The sequence below is a fragment of the Octodon degus genome, unplaced genomic scaffold (genome assembly GCF_000260255.1).
Source record: "Octodon degus isolate 3935 unplaced genomic scaffold, OctDeg1.0 scaffold00245, whole genome shotgun sequence".
Taxonomy (NCBI): Eukaryota; Metazoa; Chordata; class Mammalia; order Rodentia; family Octodontidae; genus Octodon; species Octodon degus.
The window spans coordinates 444,249-461,799 of record NW_004524821.1 but is presented as its reverse complement, the minus strand read 5'-3'; the positions used below and the strand labels follow the sequence as shown (position 1 = coordinate 461,799).

Here is a 17,551-nt window from a genome sequence, read left to right as displayed (position 1 = left end):
GGGCAGGACTTAGGGACCAGGTGGGTCCCAGGGGAGAGAAGGGAGGGGCTGGGAAGAGTGATCCTGCCTACTCCAGGTCTTCCCATCCTTTGGAACTTGATTCAAGTCCCCTAAATTCTACCCTGAGAACCAGGCCTGAGATGATGGACTTTGCTCTTACAAGGCCGATCTGGCCTTTGAGGTTTCCTGCTTTCTGACTTGGGGACAGAAAGGAAATTCCAGCTTGCATCAGGGAAACCTAGAGCTAGACATCAGGGAAAACCTCTGAGGTTAGATGTGGGGAGACTAGGCTAGGAACTGAGTGCTGGGGAGAAGGGTTCTGGGGAGCTGGGATCCATGTGCACCAGAAATAAGGAGGCCAGAAAGCCAGAGCAGAAAATATGCTTATGGGGTGTGTCTGAGATCGGAGGGGTCAGAAGAGGGGCCCTACCAAGGCTGGGCCAGAGCTGGCTGCAGACCAGAAGGGGGCCTGGCAGGGAGCTGGGGAGACAGCACCAGGCTTCTGGCATTGGCCTAAGAGAAGGCGGATTGCTCAGCTCATTAATCCCCTTGCTGGCTGGTTCAGCAGCTCCTGCTGGGACCTAGGACAGTGGGCCGACCCCCAGTTCCAAAATAGCTTTGGGGGAACAGTGGCCTTTGCACATTCCTAGGGTTCAGGCTGCCCCCTCCAGGACCCCACCTCCCCTTCTCTCTCCCACGGGGCTCAGCCCTCAGGAGCAGGGGAATGTTTAACTCTCCTCCACCTCATTAGCAGTCCCCTCACGTCCCCTTCAGCCCCATGGCTGTGTGGGTGCAGGAGGAATGTTACACGCCTGACCCCACTCCCACAAGACCCTGGCCACCCCCTGCATCCCCAGCAGCCCACCCACCTTTCCTGGCCTACACTGGGGGACTGCAGGGTCCTGCTATGACCCCAGCAAACATCTTCTCCCACCACCCCAACCCCCTCAAAGGGACAGTCCCTAGCCTGCTTCCTTGCATTCTTCACATGGCTATGCAAACAAGAGGGTGCCAGGCACTGCACAGACAATAGTTGTCCTGTGTGCCCACCCAGGGCGTGGGCCCCTGGTATGGCCTGCAGCTCCCCCCCCCAGTAGGGGTAGTGGTCTGCCCTCTGAGGGGCCAAGGGTGGGTGTTGTCTGACATTTGGGATGCACACCAGGTCCCTCTGATTGTGTTAGGAAGGTCAGAGCCACGTGGGTCTCTGTCTGCATAGCCCTGCCTCCTGATGTGGCCTATGGGTCCCAAAATGCCAGCAGGGTCTAGCATGGTGACAGAGAAGTGAACCTAAATTGCCACAGATAATGATGTGACAGTAGGAGCAAGGGGAACGCAGGCTGTTGCCAAGGTCCAGAGAGGGGAAAGGGACAAAACCTAAGATTCCTGGAGACCATGTGCTAATTCCTCTGATGCTCCAGGCAGCCTCCCAGGTAGGCACAACTCTCCTGCGCTGAGGTGGGGTACTGACCTGCGGGGGAGCAGCAGGAAGGGCTTCTCTGGGGGTGTATGGTGCCAGCTCCTGGTCTCTCCCCACTCCCTTGCCTTCCTGAGGGAGGTACCAGCAGACAAGATGCTCCTTGCAGAGAGGGAGAGGGAGAGGGAGAGGGAGAGGGAGAGGACTTGAGATCATTCCAGATTGGGAGGGTCAGCAGACAAGATGCTCCTTATAGATGACTTGAGCTGACCATGGAGCCACCATGTCCCTACTTCTAAACACATCTATCTCATAGACCTGTGATGGTTGAACAAGGTACGTGATATCTGGGGAAGGTAGGGGCTGCACTTGACAACCGCCTGGAGTATGCTCTTCCTACAGGCAAACCCTGTCTCTCCCTAAGCTGGACCTTGGTCCCTACTCCTGCCTTTTTTAAGTGCTTCTCTTTAAAGAAGGTACAGGACTCAGTCCAGTCTCAGGAGGCATAAGTCAGGCATCTGATCCCTGGAGCCCCAAGGTCACACAGAAATGGAATGTCGGAGCTACCCAAAACCTTGGAGACCACCTGCAGCCCCTCTATTGATCAGTCAGAGCTGAGAGCCAGAGCAGAAGAAATCATCGCACAGGGTCAAAGTCTTGCAGCCGGGGCCAGGGAGATGGTTCAGTGGAATAAGTGTTTCCCTGGCAAGTGCAAAGGCCTGGTTCAATTCCCGGTTCCACAAAAAAAAGAAAAAAGAGAAAAGAAGTCTTGCAGCTGTGAGGCCCCAGAAGCCGCAGGAGGTCTGCCTGCTCCTTGTCCTGTGCTTCCCAGAGCCCTTGGTGCCAGCAAGCTTCCTCCTCTGGAGCTCTTCTGTTTGTCCCTTCCTGTCAAGGCTTTGAGTCTGTTACACCAAAGAAGGCTTCGCTACCCTGATGGCCTCCCCTCACAGTGGTCAAAGCTTTGTGGATGTCATGTCTTTTCTGCAGTGGTTCTTCCTAACCCAGAATGACTTCTTCACCCTGGGCATCTACCCCTCCTGGTGGCCTATGCAGCCTGGTGACTACCTCCTTCCCGTAAGACCTATCTGAAACTCCAAAGGAGTTACACAGGTTACCACTTAAAAAGTGCTTTTACTTATATTACAAGAGGCTGAGGGTTGTAGCTTTACCTCGGTTACTGAGAAGCAGTGCAACATTAGGCAAGGTCCTCAATTTCTCTCAGCCTGGCTCCTCAACTGAAAAAGAGTTAATACCAGGCCAAGGATATAGCTCAGTGGCACAAGCGCCTGCCTGACAAATGCAAAGTCCTGAGTTTGATCCCTGGTCCAAAAAAAAGTTAACCCTGTCAGGTTCACCAGAAGTCTACAGGGATCAAACAGTAGGTGCTAAATGCTGCTGGAGTACATGAAATGCTGATAGGACCATGACTAGTAGAAGCCATGGTCAAAGACCCCCTACTCCATGGCAGCCCTCTTGTCTTCTAGTGCTGGGTGGGGCAGACCACCCGCAGCTGAGGACCCGGCGCCACACCTTCCGCCATAGTGCTTGGCCAGGAAGCCGCATCTCTGTTACTTTTCTCTCATTGCTGGGACAAAATACCTGATGCCCAAAATTAAGGAAAGGTTTATTTAGCTCAGTCTGGGGAGGTTTCAGTTCATACTTAGCTGGTGTCAAGGCAGAGAGGCACATAGCAGAGGGCAGCAGTTCGTGGCAGAAAAACAACAAAACAGTAAGAGCAAAAAGGGAGGAGCAGCGGCAGCAGCACAGGCAGGCCTCTCTCCCTTCCTTCTATTGCATTCAGTCTATCCACCCCAGGGCCAGTGTAGCACTCACAACCATAATCCCAACTCTGGATCGGGAGTTAATTGCAAACTCTGGAAGTCCACTCTATGCATGAGGCCTTGGGGGGACAACTAGACACAAACCATTACAGGTGGCAAGAGTGTTGGTGACCCACTGAAGGGTATGAGGATTAAAGTTTTTGCTCCCTTCCTGATGAAACAGCAGAGACCTTTCGGCCACCATCTCCCATCACCAGTTGGGAGGGTCTGATTCCTTCGGTTGGCTGTAATCTAGCACATTCTTTGCAGCCACCATGGGAGACTCTGCAGGCTCAGAAGTGGCGGTCTTACTACCCTCAGTGCAAGGGCTTGAGGTTCCCGTGTAATCACAGGCCCAGCACAGGGAGGACTTACCTCAGACCACACAGCTCAAAGCACAGCAGCCAGCAGTGTGGCCGCCTGGGCCTGGCTAAGCACCCTAATCTGGAACTCCAGAGTGCTCTGCAGAGTTCCACTCACGGCACTCTTAGGGCCCCATTGGCCTCCTTCCTGAGACGGTAAACATCTTGAGGCCATTCTAGCAGCCTCTTGGGTCCCACTGCCTAACTCAGGCAGGACAAGGACACATCTGTGACACATAGCACAGCCCAACAGTGCCCTTCAGCTCTCTGTGCAGAGGTCGCTGGTGCCCTACTGAGAACTCCATGAGCTGCCTTGGGTCACGGAGCCCCAGGACTGTCTCATCCAAATCTCCCCAGGTTTGCTAGGTTGCCTTGCATCCCCTCTGCTGCTCCAATGGGCTCTGTCCTTCCATGAAGCCAACTTCTTCTGTCACAGATGTGCCCTTACATATGCTTTCCAAACACAGAATCTCCCCTAGTTCTGGAAAAACAAAAAAACAAAAAACAAAAACAAACACAGAATCTCTGCAAGTCCCTGCTATCATTCCTGCTTCTGGGATAACTCACCCCAGCCTAATGACACACACTTGCCTTGGTCCAGTGCTATTGAAAACACTTAGCCTTTTGTGAGCTCAACAAAGACAGTCTGACAATCTGCTATGTGTGGTTTGTGTGTGTTGAAACTGAAAAGGTCGTCTGCTTTGATGTGGAACTATCCAGAGACTCAGAATGAGGCTGATGTAGATTTCTGTAATGTCGGATCTCTACCATGTGCCAAACATTGTGCTGGTGGGCAATGTGGGCATTGCCTGTCAGTACCCTTGGCTGTCCTGAGCAGTGAGGACTGTGACCCCATTGTCCTGTGGAAGAGACACACTGGAGGTTGCACCATTCCAAGTGGGAGAGCTTCCAAGGGCACTGCTCAGGGTACTCACAGACAGGGTACCCACAGAGTTTGTGCAATTTTCTTCTTTTTTTGTGGAACTGTGTTGGAGATACTTCCAGGTCCTCATCTCGGTCCAAGAAGCAAATATTTGTAATCCCAAAGTTACGTTATTGGAATCCCATCAAATTGATTTCAGTCTACCACTTACAATGCAACCCACGGTGAAAATAAAGACACTAAATTATATCTTCAGTCATCAGGGAGTCAAGGGGCTCTAAGTCCAGCCATGAAGATGGCTTTCTGGAACCAAGAGAGCGACCCAGGGCCTCACCCAGGTTTATTCAGTGGGGGAGTGGCTTGAGGAGGATTGACTGAGAATTGTGGGAAGGAGACTACTATGAGCTGAGCTAGGTGGGTGGCCTAAATTTACCTCTGCGATATGCAGAGAGGATATGCAGAGAGAGTAATCTGCATTATATAGTATCTAATGTTTTGGGAAGTCTGGTGCTTCAGCTTTGGTGTAGCCTTTCAAGCCCCAGGAAGTCATGGCCTCTGTCTCGAGGCTCAATCCCAGCTAGCGCTGCGGAGCATTAGCTCTACCATCCTGTCTCAACCCGGCTCACATTAAAGAGCAGCAGGTGTAGGTTACCAGGGAAACACGCACGCCACCTTCAAAGACTATCACCAGCACCTCAGCTAGACCAATACACATTGCTTAAGGCCAATTGAAGGATAAACAGCAGTCCTAGCCAGCTCTGTACATAACAATACAAGGAAATAGGGTCAGGCTCAGTCAAAATGGAGACAATCGCTCTTCTTTCAAGGAGAGCTGCTCAGGTGGTCCTCCACAGAACTGGGAATTTTTTTTTTTTTAAATTATTTTTTATATTTTTGCAGAACCAGGGATTGAATTCAGGCCCTTTGCAGAACTGGGGATTGAACTCAAGACCCTATACTTGCCAGGCAAGCGCTTATTCTACTGAGCCATCTCCCTGGCCCCTCTCTCCTGGTATTAAAAGGCAGCAATATGCTCCTCCTGCTCAAGGCACCCCTAAACCAAACTCCAGGTTCCCACACGCAACAGCGGCTCCTGCTGCTATGGGGAAGAGGCAGCTTGTGGTCCAGCTGCTCAGACTTCTGGGTGTTTTCCTCACACCTCAGGGCAATCCACTAGCACTTCCTGTTAGCCTTCTGAGGGGGAGAGAAGCTACCTAGCAAGGGCATGTCAGTGCCAGGAGCCCTCCGCTGGTGATGGCAGCTGCAGCTGCTGTGGGCCACACGTAAGCCCTGTTAATGTGCTGAGAGCAGTCCTACAGCCTGGTGGCTGCTACCTTCTCCACCTAACCCTGGCCCAAGCCACCTTCCCCGCTGCCCCATCGCTCAGCAGCCCCACTGGTTTCGTGTCCAGTCCTGCACCCATAGCTTAGTCTCCATGCTGTGCATGAAGCCCTGTAAGGTCAGATGCCACCACTCACTCAGAACCCTGCTGGGCCACCTCTCCTGGCCCCTAGTACCACTCTGTTGGCCCCCTGGCTATTTCTCCTGCCTCAGAGATCTGCTTTATTTTCTACTTCCAAGGATCAAACACACACAGATACAATCACCCATGCCATTTCCCCCATATTGATTCTCTGCCTCCACTACAAAAGGCTTTCAATAAAGGTGGGACATTTCTTCCCTATTATGTTCTTAGCACCAGGAACTTAGCTGATGCTCAGTGTAAATACTAGTTGACTGACTAAACGATTACTCAGAGTACAAGTTCCTACACTTCCTGCCCTATGACATCTCAAGCAGTGAAGGTGATGGGCTTGGAGCTAGGGACATGCCAGGAGCCCAATCTCCAGTTGCATGCTGTCTCCTACGATGTCATCCTGCAAAGAGAAGCCCTCAGGCATGGGGCTCTGAGGCTAGCCAGCAGAGCAGAAAGCATGTGGCTGCCACGGGGACAACACGCCAGAGCACTGCTGACTGCTACTCCCTGCCAGAAGGGGATTAGTGATAATCCTAGCCATTCACCCAGAGCTTCAGTTAACAAAGTGCTGTCACCTCTGACACTGTACCTGGGCTACAGTCACCCAGGAAGATGGGCAGAGCGAGGACTATGACCCCTCTTATGCTGATAACCTCAAGGTGCCTGGCCAGGTGTCTGGACCGGGGCTGGGCTCCAGCCAGGCCTTCTTGTGTGACATGGGCCACCGCATTCTGCTCAGAGCAGTTTCCATCAAATGACGGGGGCAGAAGGAGCACCTTTCCATCTCTCAAGAAACCAAACCAGAAACCACCATCACATACTCTTTGGTTGTCTACAGACATCTTAAATATTTTATTGCTGCCACACAGTTGTCTGTGCAGGCCCTTTGGTGGCTCCGGGCCCGTGTCCTGAGCCTTCAGCCAGGCCCAGAGAGGAGTGGTATCCTTCTGTGTCCGCTCCAAGAACAGTAGCACCATGGGGAAGGTGATGAGCAGGGTCCCCTCGGCAGGGCGGCAGGGCAGCAGACCAGGGTGCCCTCTGCTCCATGGCCCACAGGGGCTGGGCAGGCCAGCACGCAGGAGGGAGCTCCTCCCCGTGGGCCCATCGCTCATGTGCATGTGGCCTGGCATGGTCATAGTTCATCCTTGTGCCTTGTTGTCTCACTGCCTGAGGCCGACTCCTGTCCGGGTTGGGGCTCGTCCCCCAGCGTGTGCAGGGGCTGCTCCTGGGGGAGGTCCACTTCCTCTGGGCTGAACAGCATCTTCACTAGATCGTCTGCCTGTACTCTGTCCTGCAAGAACAAACCACGCCTACTCAGAGAGGCTGGGGGCCAGGTACCTGCCCTCCTGCGGCCCCCCAGTACTCTTCCTTCCCAGCAGTCCCTGTGCTCTGAGGTAGACAGCTGAGGTGTGCCCAAGGACGGAACCAAGGACTCAGCACCACTCCTGCTCGGGCCGCATCCGAGCACCTGGCACCTGCTGTCATTTAGGAAGAAGGCCCAGGAGGATGAGGCAGGGTGACCACAGGCACAGCGCTGGAGCTGGGAGTCCCGAGCCCAGTGCTCCTTTCGTGACCACAGCTCCAGCAGCAGAATCTGGAGAAGGAAGAAGTAGAACAAGGGCCCTCCCAGGAACAGATGGCAGCACCACTGTCCTTACCCGCTCACTGTGGCGAGGGTCCAGGGTGAACCACAGGGCAATGGCACAGCGCTGCCCCCTGGTGACAGCCTTTACTCCATGGGGGTTTTCAGTGCCTGAAGAGAATCCCACAGCTCTTCCACACTGGGGCTGCACCTCTGCCTACAGGGGTCAAAATGAGGAGGACACAGAGGAAGACAGAAAAGCCATGGGCAACTTCAGCTCTGTTTTCTGGAGGCCAGAGCTGATGGCAGTTAAGGCAGAGCCCAATGTATCTCAAAGCCCCCAGGTGGGGGAAGGGGCACTGGCCACAGGGAAGCTTGGGTAGTTTTCTGAGGCACTTGACTCTAGACACCAGCTCCAGGGCTAAGAACAAAGCAGCACTCACTGTCACAGTCTTGGCATCCAGCTCGGTGAAATAGAAGTTCCCTCCATCAAAGTCCCCGTTTAGGTAAAGGATGGCACTGGGAAAGGCAAGACACCCCAACATGATGCCCTCCTCCCTCGCCAAGGACCTTCCCCTCCATGTGCTTGTCTAGCAGCTGCAGGGTGGTCTTCCATAGGAAAGCAGCTTTCAAGACAATTTTTTTTTTTTTTTTTTTGGCGGAACTGGGGATTGAACTCAGGCCTTTGTGCTTGCCAGGGAAGCACTTATTCTACTGAGCCATCTCCCCAGCCCCTCAAGACAATTCTCCAAAGCCACAAACAGTCCAAAGCCCTTCTAATCCCCACCTGTGCCCCAGAGTCCCTCATGCTGTTGTCTGGGTGCTGCTCTGCCGTCCCCTCCCACAGCCCTATTTGTCACACTGCACTGCCGCTTCCCCACTGCCTGGCTCCCTAGCCAGGGGCAGGGCTGGGGAAGCTGGCCCACTGTGTGCTAAGGGTGAGCAGGTGAGGAGAGGGCACCTCAGGGGCTCACAGGGTGAGCATGGAGGGCCGCGCCACACCTGCACCTGTACCATTCACCTGTAGTCCCGGAAGGTGTAGGCAGGGGGTTCCTTGACGCACACGAGGGTCTCTGCATTCAGGATGCAGTTGTCCACGTGGACTGGATGGCTGCCGTCTTTCCTCTCAGCCTGTGTCTCTGGGGCCAAGGCAACCTGGGTTAGTCTGGGGCGTGCGGGAGCTGTGGCAGTTCTCCATTGACACAAGGTGAGTGTGGATTCTTCCCCAAATGTGCTCAAGTCTATGGAAACTGTCATGAGCTGGGTGTGGGGGTCTCTGTGTAAGCCACAGGTTAGGGGTCAGGACAGGGTGGGTCTCCAGTGAGGCAGATACCAGGCCAAGTGGCCTAACTTTGTGGCTCTGTTACAAGGAGTCAGGAGGGCAACAGGTCCAGTGAGTCACCCCTGCAATGGGGCTGCAGGAGAGGGAAGGACCTATAGGAACAGTGACACCTTAGGAGTCACCTTTAGAGGGGGCGCTGGGAGCAGGAGAGAGAACAGCCAGGCTTACTGTACAACGCCAGCAGATAGCTCCGGACATGGGACACAACTTCCCCAGCACAGTGCGGGCATGGAGGATGCCCCCTCACCTTCCCCTACTTGTCCAGCCAGCCACTGAGCCCTTCCGTCCTCCCCACACCTCCCTGCTGGTTTCTCTCTATTCCTGCTGCATAGGCCCAACATTGAGCCATCACCCTGTCCCTCGAGCCCCCTCCTGATCAACTGCCCAGCCTTCCATCTGGCCCACACTCACCCAACCTCTGGACACAGCAGCAGCAAAACTAACCTTTTATAAATGAAGGTTGCACTGAGTCCTTTGCTGTCCGATGACCCTAGCTGACTTCCTGCTGGCTATACCACTGCTTCCCTACCATAAGGCTCAGTGACACAAGAGTCTCATGTCTGATACATTCCTTTGGCTGTGCCTAGACTTTCAGAGAATATCAAGTATTCTGAGGGGGAGAGAGCTACCTAGCAAGGGCATGTCAGTACCAGGGGCCCTCCGCTGGTGACGGCAGCCATTGCTGCTGTGGGCCACACGTAAGCCCTACAATCCAGCTATGCCTTACTCCCATGAGGGAATGAGAAACAACCTGGCACCTGATTTGTAAAATTAAATCGCTCTCCCACAAATCTGGTATTTAATAGTTGTGAACAGAGAGCTTGCCACATAGCCTACGCCTGATTGAAGAGACAAACCACAAATCTGGGACACATTCCAGTCTGAACGCTTTCATAGCTCCCTCAACTACTTGGGTACCTACCGCACCTCCATCTCTGCACGTCTGCTGGGCCTGCCAGCTTGCATTCACCTTACCCCTCTGAAACTCCACCACTGTACTCGGCCCATCAACTGCCACCTCCTTTCCAGGAAGCCTCTGGCTCCCAGGTAGGCTTGTGGGACTCCCTCCATGCTACTGCTGCTCTTAACACTGGGCTGCAGCCAGGCTGTGTGTGCCAGCGCCCTGACTGGGGTGAGGGGACGGCAGCCTACTCCTTCTGTGTCCTTGGGGTCCGGCAGTGCAGGCACGGTGTGCTCCGAGAGGGCTGTGGGGAGATTCAGCCCACCTTCGATTGCTGTGCGGCACACCAGGTGGGAGTAGGAGAAGTAGAGGGGGGTATCCAGGCGGAAGTAGGACTCCATAACGCGCCGCACCTTCTCGGTCACATTGTAGTACAGATGGGCGCTCTGCAGAGGAACCTTCCCTTCCTGCCCCAGCTGCCAAAGAGACCGGTCATCAGATCCCCTTAAGGCCCCTCTGTGGGCTGCCAGGGATGCTGAGGTCTGAGCCTGCACGCCTTAAGCATCTCCCAAGCCCTGTGAGAATGCAATGCAGTCTCTCTGCTCCCCACATCTGACACCCCGCCATATTCCTTCTGCCTTCTTGTACTTCTCATGAAACCCCTGTGCACCTGCTCAGGAAAACCACCCTCTGGCCTGCACCATTCTTCGGATAGCATCCCATAGCTCTGGCGGTCAGTTTGTCCTGCTCACCTCATTTTATCATACTTGGTCTAATCATCAGGATTCAAGTTAACCTCATTCAACATAACTTATTCTTGCTCCATGGCAACTGGCATGTGAGCAGTAAGACCTCTTCCTTTTCTGTCATAATCCCCAGTCCTTCCCCACATCCCTGATTCCCCTTTCCTCTGCCCCTCAGAGTCAGACACCCCTCTTCTCATACTCTAGAATGCCCAGAACTTATTTTTACCTTGAGGGCTTTGAAGACAGTGACGCCATAGAACTTTTCGTTGGGGGTATGTGGGGAGGTCTGGCCTCGGTACCCATCTCCTGAAGTTGCTGCTGCCTGTAAGGTCCAAAGAGAATGTGAAGTTAGGCAGGGCCGCTGAGCACTTGAGAAGAGGTGGTCAGCTGTTGGCAGCAAAGGGCAGGCACAGGCTTAGTTTCTAAGAGGCCCCTGGAAAGGGGCGCAGTGCACCGCTGGGAAGGGGCAGTAGCTGTGCTCCTCTTACATTGGTCAGTCTCTGCAGCTCCTGGCACTCAGCGTCAGAAATCACGCCATCCATCACCACCCGCTGTGAACCGTTCAGCAGTTTGGAGTTCATGGTAAGGCTGATGCCTTCATACAGCAAGGGCCCTCCTGCAGAGAGAGGCTGGCTCAGCCCTGCAGCGGCTCTCCTCACGACCTCCTTGTCAGGAATCGAATTCCAGCTGTTCCCTGTTCTCTGGAGAACTTTCCCACTCAATCACTCCCACAGGGAAAGAGGTCTCGAGGACAGAACTTTGAGTTAAAGACAAGACCCAAGTCCTGGTCCTTCCTCTGCCACTAAATGGCTGCTGGCTTTGGCTTTTGTGCAGGGCTGAGCAAACCTCACACACAATCTTGAGGTCTGTGCTGCAGAATCAGCACTGGGTCTTGTTTCTGGATCCTCTATTTATTAGTTGCATGATCTGAGCTGAGTCAATCTCTTTGAGGCTGATTTTATTTAATTAAACTGTTCTCAACTTTCAAACATCTAATTATTAGTTTCATGTTAACAATAAATTAAGGCGAGTTAAAAATTTAGGATAGTATCTGACTTACAGTAAATGCTCAAAAATGCTGGCAACCATTGTGTAGTCAAGCGCATCATCATCATCTACATAAAGATTCTAATAAGCCGCTTAACCCGCTGTTCTGGTAGTTACGGGAAGCAACAGAAATAACAGATACGATAGACATATTCTTTTCCCATGTTAATTTTGTTAAGATTCACTATTGTCAATTTAAACAATGGCAGGACAAAAGCCACTCTTTCCCCTCAGGGATCCTTGCTGTCTCCAGTGGGACATTCTAGATATGATTCAACCCCATCTTTGCCTTGAGGCAAAGTGAATGCAAGATGGTGAGGTGAGTGGTTAACATCTGAACACAGCATGCACACATGCAAGCAAACACACACACACAGAGTCACACAATGCCCAGTGCAAGGTGACTGCGATGCTCTTAAGCAGAACAGAGGCAAAAGGTAGGGGAATGGGGTCAGGGTCCCAGTGCTCATGAGCCTGGCACCTGCGTGAGGTGGGGCAGGGGAGATGGGACCAGGACAGATGGATGCACTCAGGAGGTGGCGTGGCTAAGGAGGACCAAGGCAACAGACAAGAAAGAAGGTGAGAAGGAAGGTGGGAAAGATGGGTGTGGGCAGAGCAGAGTCATCGCTGAGGCCTTCCTGGAGCAGAGGCATGGGCAGGGGAGGAAGGGGAGCCAAGGAGGCTGAGGAATTCTGAGTCTTAGTAACACAGTCAAGGCTAATAGAGTTTGGGGTGAGGGACAGTACAAGTCACTGCTTACTTAAGTAACACACAGGTGTCTTCCCTGACCAAAGACCTAGACAAAATCCCCTTCAGTGAGATAGGATGGATGCTGAGGCTGAGCTGAGCTGCGCTGAGGCCAGCCCTCAGTACGCTGTGCACCATCCAGCGGATACAGGGTGCCCTGCCTGACCTGCTGTGTCCCACCCTCCATCCTCTCACCTTCTCGGGTTAGCCTGCTCACGTCCAGGGACTCCTTGGTCTTCTCTTCCACCAGGGTCTCAATCTCCTTCATGAGGTTGCCAATCTCCTCTGAGATGCGCACAGCGGTTTCCCGTTCGGACCTGTAAACACAGCGGCTCTGGGGCCTGGGCCTAGCTGGCCTGTGCTCCCACCCTGACTTCCCAGACTGGACCTGCCCACCCTTGGCCAGGAGTCCCCATCTGCCTGGATGCAGCAAGCCTTAGTGCTTCGTCAGACTGATCCAATCATGCAGTTTCTTCAAGGGCCTCACTTCTGTTTCTCCTGCAGTCTCTTGGGGATCACCTCTGCTGGAGTCCACGTGTCCTGCAAGCAGGTAGAGGAACAGTGTATCAAGATGCAAGACAGGCCTGGAGATGAAGGGAGAACACTCGGAAGCTAGGCTGCGTCTTGCCACCAGGGTCCTCCTCCGTCTTCCTGGCTGTCACCCATCCTCAAGGTCTTACTTCAGGCTCGGGCTCCTCAGGGTGGCACCCCTCCCAGCCCCTTGGAGCTGCCCCCTTCCCTTTCTAGCCCCCACTCTGGCTCACCGGATCCACGAAAGGAATTCCAAAAATGTCGTAAGCAAAGAAAAGCAGTTCTTTCTCCAATAGGCTGCGCCGGCGGTACTCCTGGGCACTCTGAGGAACCGAGGAGGAGTCCCCTGCAGCCCAGTCCTGCCATGTGGTACCCCCTTCCCCTCCCTGTGTGGCTGAGGCCTCCTTCCCCGCCATCATGATAAGTCTGCTTCCCAGTTTGGACAAAGGCCTCTATTCTGTGCTCAAGGGCTCCTCCCACCTGGCACAAGCTACAGTTGTCAAAGTAGCGTAACCAGGTTGGCCTTGGAAAAAGCCTCCTTCTTTCCTTCCCCAGCCCTGAGCAATCTCTAGGAAAGAAAATCTGGTGATCGTCAGGGATGTGGAAAGATGCGTCACAGGAGTAGCACGCCCCCTGACCTCTGCAGGAAGTTACGCTCAGGCAGAGAACAGAGGAGCCAGCCAACTCTGTGTTAGTCACTCAATCTTTACAACACCCCTAGGGTGACACGATCACCCTCATTTTACAGATGAAGAAACTGAAGAGCAGAGGGATGTGCCTCTTGTTTAAGGTGACACCAGAGGAAGTAGAGGAACAGAGACCTACACCCAAACCCAAATCTTTCTGGTGCTCAGGCCCATGTGCTTTCTACTCTGCCACCTGCCTCCCCTCACACTGACCAGACCCTCTCCCTCCCTAGGGGCTTGCAGCTGCAGAACTGCTGGGCCTGGCACGCTGGCCTTGCAGGTGCGCTTACCCAGGGCAGGGAAACTGAGTCCCTTCCAGGGTCACATCTTTCCCTAGGTGACCTGCTAGTCTCCAAGCAGCAGCAGAAAGGAAGGGATAAAGAAGACATCATCAGTTGAAATAAAAGATGGGGCAGTTTAAAGAGGAAAGTCTTTAAAAGTAGTCCAGTCAGCTACTGTGATTACCCCAGAGGATGGAAATGTTCTCCTTCGGGAGTTTAAATTATGTCTACAGCCATCCCACCCCAAATGTGCCCAATCTCATCTGATCTTGGAAGCTAAGCAGGGTCGGGCCTGGTTAGTACTTGGATGGAAGAAGTTTGCCTCCTTCACCCAGCACTAGATGCCAGGCCACATGTGTTATCTCATTACCTCTCCAGTAATTCAGTTAGACTACTAGGAAGTCAACCCTACTTCTGTCCCTCACTCACTTAGTCCTGGTCTCTGAGTGCCAGTGATGTATCAGGAACCATGCCAGCATTGGGGACAAAGCAAGGAACAGATTCTAGTCACCGTGCTGTAGCCACAGGCCACCACACAAGTCACCGCATCATTACTGTGACAGCTACACTGATTAAGATGATGGACTGAGGCCACCCAGCACAGGTCTGATCTGCACAGGACCTCAACGGCTGCCAGCTCCCTTCCTTCAGGAGGCAAACGCCAGCTAATGGTGGTAAATGGCCACATGTGCTATCTTCTCTCCCATCCCGGTCTCACTGATATAACCACAAAAGAGAAAGTGAAAATGTATATGTGTATGTATGTGGGTACATTAAGCAAGACAAAGAGATGGAAATGCCACCTCAGAGCCGGATGCTCAGCGTCTAGTGGTCAGAGAGGACAACTATAGGAAAGGGGTCTCCATACACAAGCGGCTGGCACGAGTATTTCTACTGGAGACTGGGGATTCCACAGGTAGGCAAGAGGAATCTGGGTTTTCACCCCAGAGAAGTAGTCTTTATGGGCACATGGATTTTTCTCCCGGTTTTACACTGAGGAAGGAATAGTGCTGAGAGCTGGGAGAGAACAAACAATGGAAAGGAGAAGGCAGGGTGGGGAGGAAAAGACAGGCAGAAAACAGGTGAGTGAAACATAAATGTAGCATGAAGGAGACAGTAATGGACCCTAGCCAAATGGCATCAAGTGTCAAAGTAGGGGTACCTCGAGGGCAGAGTAGTCGCTTTACAGTGCTGCTTTCAGGGCGAGATGATGTTGTGAGGTGCTGGCATGATGCCCCTGTGGCTCTTGCTGAGTGACGGGCGAGCCCCGGCATGCACACGAACCCCAGCCCTGCCCTAACCTGTGTCCCATGCCCTCTGCTGCCCCACTCTTCTGTGCTCTGGTTGGGATCAGCTGGCAGCCACCTTGAGTGAAGCAGATCTCACCTCGCGGGGGCCAATGGAGCTGGCCTGCTCTTCTCCAAGCATAGCTGCGTAGTAGGCCAGATTCTGGCTCATCACCTCATCACTGGGGAAGAAGAGGAGGTAGGTCTTGGCACACTCAATAGCTTGCGTGTAATTCCCAACTGCAAGGCAAGAACAAACAGCTGAGAATAAAGGGTCTAATGCTGGGCACCAAAACCACGTACATTCCATCCCTGTGAAGCTTGAGGCACAGCAGGGGCACCCGCCTGCTACTTAGGACAATGGCCTGACTTGAGGGGAGAAGGGACGGAGTACGCAGGGACTCTGTAACTGAGTTTTGGGTGTCTCATGCGTTCAGTGCTGCCTAACATTCACACGGGAAACAATCAGGCTCCTTTGCATGCCCATCTCTTTAAAACTTCACAAAAAATTAAAATACTTGCCAATATCCTGCCTCAACGCACTCAATCATTACACCAATTTCAGAAGTGTTTTCGTCTTTTACCTGTTTTCCCCATGGTTTGAGAAGGGGAAGGAAGATTACAAAGACACATCATGCCTCTGGCAGAACAGTTCTTGTTTGTGTGCTGGTCTCCTTGACCCAAATTACTGACACCCTGCATTCCTGAATAGGCTGTAACACTAAGGACATGGAGGAACTTGGTAAAGAGCTGGTGATTCACTGATTGTGTCAAGCCTCCAAGAGTATCCTAGGCAGGGTTGCTGAAAACATCCTGGAAGCTGGTTTATTTATTTTACTTATTTATTTTTGGTGGAACTGGGGATTGAACTCAGGCCCTTGTGCTTGCAAAGGAAGCGCTTATACCACTGAGCCATCTCCCAAGCCCCAGGAAGCTAGTTTAAACTGCCTCACACCTTTACTTTTGCTACTACTTTAATTCAAATGCACATTTAGATTATCAATGGGATAGGATAAAAGACAGAGGTCCTAGAGTTCTCAAGCCCAGAAAGAAGCCAGACATGCTAAGGAGGAACAGGGGCTGCACCCCTACCTGACTGGCTTAATGGTTTTTGTTTTATTTTTTTTTATAGTACTGGGGACTGAATACAGAGCCTTTGGCTAAATTACATCTCTAGCCTCTTCTTTGCTTTTTATTTTGAGATAGGGTTTCACTAAGCTGCTTATTTGCTCAAGTTGTGTTCAAACTTGCAATCCTCCTGCCTCGGCCTCCAAGAGGGCTGAGATTACAGGGGTGTACCAACATGCTTGGGTCTGACTTAGCTTCCAAGTTAAGGCAGCAAAGAGAAAGAAAGCAAGTCTTACTGTTATAGTAGGCAAACTGCAGATAATTATAATGTGACGGGAGGAAGTCTTCAAAGGGCTTTTCTCGACTTGGGTGTGAAGCCAGCTCGGTGACACAGTTCTGCTTACAGCTGAGGACCTGGACATAATGATCTGAAAGGAATCTAAGATGAGAAACAACTAGAAAGTCACACTTAGGATTCAAATTCTGGTTAAGATGGACAAATTCAAGTGGAAACACCTTCTAGCCAGATTCCCAGACTTAGGAACCTAGGAAGGAATGAGGCTGCAGCAGCTCTACCAAAACAACAGCTTCTAGCCCTGGGAGGCGGGGCAGAGGAAGGCAGGACCGCACGCACCTGTGATGGCCTGGAAGAGGTCAGCGCTGTAGTCCAGGTAGTTGTAGCCATCGTAGTCATAGGGCCCCTCGCAGAGCGCACGGCACTCCTTGTCGGCCACAAAGTACTCTTGCAGTGCCAACTCCAGGTGGGGCACAGCTTCTTGTGGTTGCTCCTCTGAGTAGAGTCGCACTCCTAGCCGGAACTCATGCTACTGGGAGGGAGGAGCACTCAAACTCATGCCACTGTGAGCTCCCGTGTCCCACTCTGCACCATCATCACCTGGCATCTGACTCTTACTCCTCAGGTATGGGTGCAAAGGGGTGGCCTGGGTGACTACTACACAATAAAGCCATTTGTTTTGGATATTTATTTATTTATTTAATTTTCGGCGGAACCGGGGATTGAACTCAGGACCTCGTGCTTGCCAGGCAAGCTCTTATTCTATTGAGCTATCTCCCTGGCCCCTTGTTCTGGTTTTTGAGACAGCATCTTGCTGTCAGTCAGATTAGCCTTGAACTTGCTGTGTAGCCCCCAAATTTGTGATCCTCCTGACTCAGCCTCTTAAGTGATGAGATTATAGGTATGCGCCACCATACTGGCTCACAAATGTCTATTGTAAATGGGCTTTACAAACCCCTCTTGAAATTTATAAACATTTAACTCTTTGATATGTTTTCTGTAGGTACTGGGGATTCAACCTAAGGCCTCACACATGGTAGGCAAGCATTCTATGTTGAGCTTTATCTCCAGCCTAATAACATA

General features: G+C 52.5%; 1 protein-coding gene across 1 annotated transcript in view; it reads right to left on the bottom strand.

Annotated features, from left to right (window-relative positions):
• Positions 1–6,793: 6,793 nt before the first annotated feature.
• Positions 6,794–17,551, bottom strand: part of P3h1 (prolyl 3-hydroxylase 1) — a 15,128-nt gene continuing 4,370 nt past the window's right edge. The window contains exons 3-15 of the mRNA XM_004645938.2: positions 16,808–16,997; positions 16,470–16,601; positions 15,206–15,345; positions 13,086–13,175; positions 12,809–12,861; positions 12,517–12,638; positions 11,016–11,143; positions 10,754–10,849; positions 10,107–10,257; positions 8,560–8,677; positions 7,982–8,057; positions 7,615–7,755; positions 6,794–7,247 (exon numbers count right to left, since the gene is read on the bottom strand). Coding sequence (XP_004645995.1) covers positions 7,089–7,247; positions 7,615–7,755; positions 7,982–8,057; positions 8,560–8,677; positions 10,107–10,257; positions 10,754–10,849; positions 11,016–11,143; positions 12,517–12,638; positions 12,809–12,861; positions 13,086–13,175; positions 15,206–15,345; positions 16,470–16,601; positions 16,808–16,997 — 1,596 coding nt within the window. The 3' untranslated portion in view covers positions 6,794–7,088. The remainder of the gene's footprint in view (positions 7,248–7,614; positions 7,756–7,981; positions 8,058–8,559; positions 8,678–10,106; positions 10,258–10,753; positions 10,850–11,015; positions 11,144–12,516; positions 12,639–12,808; positions 12,862–13,085; positions 13,176–15,205; positions 15,346–16,469; positions 16,602–16,807; positions 16,998–17,551) is intronic.